We start from the raw sequence: 4,666 nt of genomic DNA, 5'->3' as shown, positions 1-4,666 counted from the left end.
GGTCCCTTCCAACTCATATTCTGTGATTCTGAGGAAGCCCTGGTCTGAGTGATTCCAGCACTGAGGCTGTGCTGAGGGCTCTGGTGGGGGAGCAGACATCATGGAAACAACTCCCCTTGCTGCCAAGCACATGCAGCTCTGTCTGGAAAAGAGTGGCCGATGTGGAGCATTTCCCAGCATCAAGGCTGCTCTGCTCTGGTGGCCCCCAACAGCACACACTGCTACTGGCTGTTGGAGAGATGCTAGGTGCCTGCGTCATGTGTGGCAGCTTGGGCAGCCCTCGCTTCAGGGGCTCAAGTACCGTGGCTGGTTCTTGGTGTTACCTTGGCCAAGCAGAACAGGCAGACGTGGGCCTGGTGTAAGGTTTAGGAACTCCCCATTTGTTTGCAAACCACTCCAGTCCCGTTAATGGAAATACTGTACAAGCCATGCCACCGGTCGGGTGGTGGCTGGCTAATCCTTTGCAGTAGCTGTGAGCAGAAACCCTGCTGTCAAGGGACCCACACAGGAGAACGATGCCACTGTGGTGGCTGCTGGCCAAGCTGCTTTCATCTGGCAAAGCAAACTCTTCTGTTTCTTTATAGCTACCGAGAGCAGTAGGCACCCAGACCCTGAGTGGAGCAGGAATACTGAAGATGTTCAACAAAGCTACGGATGCCGTCAGTAAAATGACCATCAAGATGAATGAATCGGACATAGTAAGTATTTGGACATCTCTGGGTTGTCCTCGTGTCCTCTCCCCAGCTCAAACTTTGGGTGCGAGGCACAAGGAGAGCCCTGCAGCGATGGTGTCTGTAGGAATCAGCTCTGACTTTACCCATTTCAGTGGTTCGAGGAGAAGCTGCAGGAGGTGGAGTGTGAGGACCAGCGGCTACGGAAGCTGCACGCCGTCGTTGAAATGCTAGTGAACCACCGGAAAGGTAACGAGCTGGGCACTGCTTGCTCTGTGGCTTGGCCTGTAATGGTTAAGCCTTATGTGGCGCCTGACCAGAGGCCACCAGTGCGTGGCTGTTACAGGAGGCACTTTTGAGAAGATTTGACCGAGGTGGTGCTGGCTCTTCCAGCTGACGTCTCCTTGGGCTGAACTCTAGGCTAGGGCTTTACTTGCAGAGCAGAGCTCGCTCCCCGGTGTAGCCGGGGCCATCGGTTGACTCTTGTTCTGTTCACCAGAGCTGGCGTTGAACACAGCCCAGTTCGCAAAGAGCCTGGCCATGCTGGGGAGCTCGGAGGACAACACGGCCCTGTCCCGGGCGCTGTCCCAGCTGGCAGAGGTGGAAGAGAAGATCGAGCAGCTGCACCAGGAGCAGGCGAACAATGACTTCTTCCTCCTGGCTGAGCTCCTGGGAGACTACATCCGCCTCCTGTCAGTTGTAAGGGTAAGGGCTCCTTCTGGTAAGCTCTAGCCTGTGCCGCTGGTCCTTAGGCTTAGCTGTGCCAGGAGGTCTTCTAAACAAAATAGTGGGGAATGGCGTGTCTCCAGTCTCTAGAGGGAGAGGGCAAACTTGATGGTTGTCCACTTGTGTTGGAGTGGTTAGGTCGGGAAAGTGGGGTAGGTGAGGCCCAGCTGTGCCGCTGGTCTCCAGTGAGGACATGGAACAAGTTCATGGCTCGGAGGTGGCCTCAATCCTTCCAGAGATACAAAGGCTGTGGCTGCTGCGGAGGCTGTAAGTCTTCAAGTCCACACAGGCTGCTTGGTGCACTGGCCTCCTTGCTGCAGGCTGATAGAAACCAGTCCCAGTTGAGTCTGGCAGACTGATTTGTTCCAGCCCAACACTTGTCCCACCTCTGAGCAGTTGTTTCTGGAGGCTGCAGAGGCCAGAACGCAGCCTGGTGAGTAGGCACAAGCCTCCCTGCTCTGCCAGCCTGTACTGGGAGGTGTGGTGGGTGCTGCAGAGCAGGACCAAGACCTCTGATAGTGCTGGAGCCTTACCTGGGGTGTTCTGGTGAGGAGCCCTGGGGTTGCTTCAGACTTTACTTGTCTCTTGGCTGCTCTGTCCTTCTGACCAGGCCATCAGACACTGCTTTCTCCTTTTCTCGCTCTTCCCCGTGATCTGGCTGGATATGTTTGGAAGTCTAATGGGTCTTCCTTGCTTGGGCTCGTGATTTGCAGGCCTGCTAAAGTCACCTGGCTTCCTGGCAGATGCCTGCGAGCTGGTGCAGGAGCGTGCTGGGCGGGCAGCAGGAGCTGCAGGCACTGAGCTCTGCAGGAGCTCGTGGTGGAGATCCATTTTGGGGCAGACATGGGAGCTGCTCGTACAGGCCCCTCCCCATGGCAGGACTGAAACGGGCAGGCAGCAGAGCTTGGGGACTGGTTAGACGTCGTGGTTGGGACCCTGCCAGTTCATCGGTGCCCTCAGGCCTGTCCAGGCTTGCACATAGCTGGGGCTTTCCCAGTGACTCCTTCCAAACCCTGGAGCAGGTGGGCAGCCCTGTACAGAGGGAGGCCCCAGAGCTGCTTGTGAAGCATCAGTTGGTTGACGTTACCTGGTTTCCTTTGCTGGTAGAGCAAGTCCATGTTCTGGTTCAGCTTTTGGTCCAGGACCTCGCTGATGAAGCAGCTCTGCCGTTAGCTGATGTCCCCTTTGTCAAAGGTGTGGTTGTCACTGTCAGCAGAGCTCCTTGCAGCTGTGGTAGCTGTGCTCAGTCTCTGCTCCTTCCTTTCAGGGAGCCTTCGACCAGCGCATGAAGACCTGGCAGCGGTGGCAGGATGCCCAGACCATGCTGCAGAAGAAGAGGGAGATGGAGGCCAGGCTGCTCTGGGCCAACAAGCCCGACAAGCTGCAGCAGGCCAAAGAGGAGATCTCGGAGGTAGGGACTGAGGAGGAGTCTCTGCTCAGCTCCTTCGCTCCGTGCTCTGCTGCTGAGCAGTGAGAAGGGGACCTTCTGAGAAGGAAATCTGAGCTGGGAAGGGACCTTGCTAGACTTGTACCAAGGGATAAGCCAGCCTTGACCGAGCCCCACAAGAAGCCCCAGAAGCTGCAGGAGGGTTGCTAGTGGTCCCACCTCCTGTGGCTTCCTTCCCCAAGCAGCGGCTGCAGCTTGCTGTGGCGGCGAGGGCCCAAAACACTGGGTTTCACTCTGGCAACACCTCTCGTGCGAGCAGTTGCAGCTCCACTGGTGGAGGGGAGCGGGAGCTTCTTCACCTCCCGTCCCCTGAAACGGCGCGGTTCCTCTCTTGGCAGTGGGAGTCACGCGTGACGCAGTACGAGAGGGACTTTGAGCGGATTTCTGCCGTCATCCGCAAGGAAGTGATACGGTTTGAGGTACGCTCGGCACAGCCCGCGGCACGCAACCCTCCGGCTGCTCGGCCTCGATGTGCTGTGAGTGGGACACCAGGCTGGGCCCGCCTGGGCTGCTGACCCTGCTCCTGGCGCAGGCGTTAGTGATCTTTGGGTATTGGAGTCGGGGCATTGCTGCTGTGGGCAGAGCTGATGTCTTTTTGCTAAGAGGGGGCTTTTGCGGGTGGGCAAAAATCCTTGGAGCTACCAGGCTGCAGCTGGAGATGAGCTTTGTCCTCCGCATCTCACGCTGGTCTCTGGGGGGCCCCAAGAGGAACAGGAAAAATATTAGTGGTTTTTCCTTCCTCTCCCTGAAAGCCGGAGGGTTTTGGTGGTTCCTTCAGCCTTGTGCACACTCCTGCACCAACCCCGTGGCCGGGGTGTTGGACCAGATGATCTTTGAGGTCTCTTCCACCCCAAACCTTTCTGTGTTTCTCTTGCAGAAAGAGAAATCGAAGGACTTCAGGAACCACGTCACTAAATACCTGGAGACATTGCTGAACTCGCAGCAGCAGGTGAGCAGCCCCAGTCCCTGTCATGGTTTCCCCTCCTGAAGCTTGCACCCCACATCTAGGGAGGGCTGAGCTCTGTGGACTGGAGCAGGACAGAATTTAAGCATTGCATCCCCCTTAATGCCCTTTAAGGGGGCATTGAGGGGGGAGGCTGTGCCCTGCAGAGGGGCTTTTGGCCCCCTAAAATGCTGCTCACCTTGCACTGTGCTGGCAAAGCACCCGTGGGCTCCTGACTCACTCTCTCTCTCCTCCCTGCAGCTGGTGAAGTACTGGGAAGCGTTCCTACCCGAAGCCAAGGCCATTTCTTAATTGGATGGAGCAAACGAGTGTACCTGAACTTTGCCTTTTTTTTTTTCTTTTTATATATACACTATACCTCTTCCTCTTTTACATGTGAACAAACCACTCGGGAGCTGGTAGAGGTTTAACACCCCCAGACAAGCAGCTTTGCAAGCTAGTAACTCTTCTAACTGTATATTTTTCATTTAGCAACATATATTTTCTTACTGAAGAGAAACTAGTTTCCTGCTTTGAGACCAGACCTGCAGCAGGGGGTTAACAATCTCTGTAAAATGTATATTTTTCAGGCTGGGTTTTAGGGCTCTAACAACTATCTTCCTCTTGCAGTGCCATTAAAGTTCTGTAATAAAAACTTCTATCAGGGCAAACAGGCTCTGTCTGGTGGGGGCTGGGGCGTGGGGGGTAACAGCCGCATCCTGCAGCTGCCTGGGCCGCAGCGGAGCCTCTGGCTGCGTGGTGACAGGGACGACGGTGACCTTGGGCACTGCCCCAGCCGCCTGCCCTGGCTCCTGATTAAACAGCGAGGCTGTTTTTAGGAGCTGAGCTCAGTAGGGCTCTGCCGTGGCCATGCTCCCT

At 56.1% G+C, this 4,666-nt stretch overlaps 1 protein-coding gene across 1 annotated transcript; it reads left to right on the top strand.

Moving 5' to 3' along the window:
• Positions 1 to 584: 584 nt before the first annotated feature.
• Positions 585 to 4,458, top strand: SNX1 (sorting nexin 1; the record flags this gene model as incomplete). Its single annotated transcript, XM_010180196.1, has 7 exons — positions 585 to 698; positions 827 to 920; positions 1,171 to 1,376; positions 2,665 to 2,808; positions 3,183 to 3,263; positions 3,722 to 3,793; positions 4,049 to 4,458. Coding segments are annotated over 7 exons (762 nt in total), but the record flags the coding sequence as incomplete, so codon positions are not given.
• Positions 4,459 to 4,666: the final 208 nt, after the last annotated feature.

The sequence above is a fragment of the Mesitornis unicolor genome, unplaced genomic scaffold (genome assembly GCF_000695765.1).
Source record: "Mesitornis unicolor isolate BGI_N332 unplaced genomic scaffold, ASM69576v1 Scaffold39182, whole genome shotgun sequence".
Lineage (NCBI taxonomy): Eukaryota > Metazoa > Chordata > Aves > Mesitornithiformes > Mesitornithidae > Mesitornis > Mesitornis unicolor.
The sequence above is the reverse complement of the archived record's forward strand: the minus strand, read 5'-3'. Positions and strand labels throughout refer to the sequence as shown.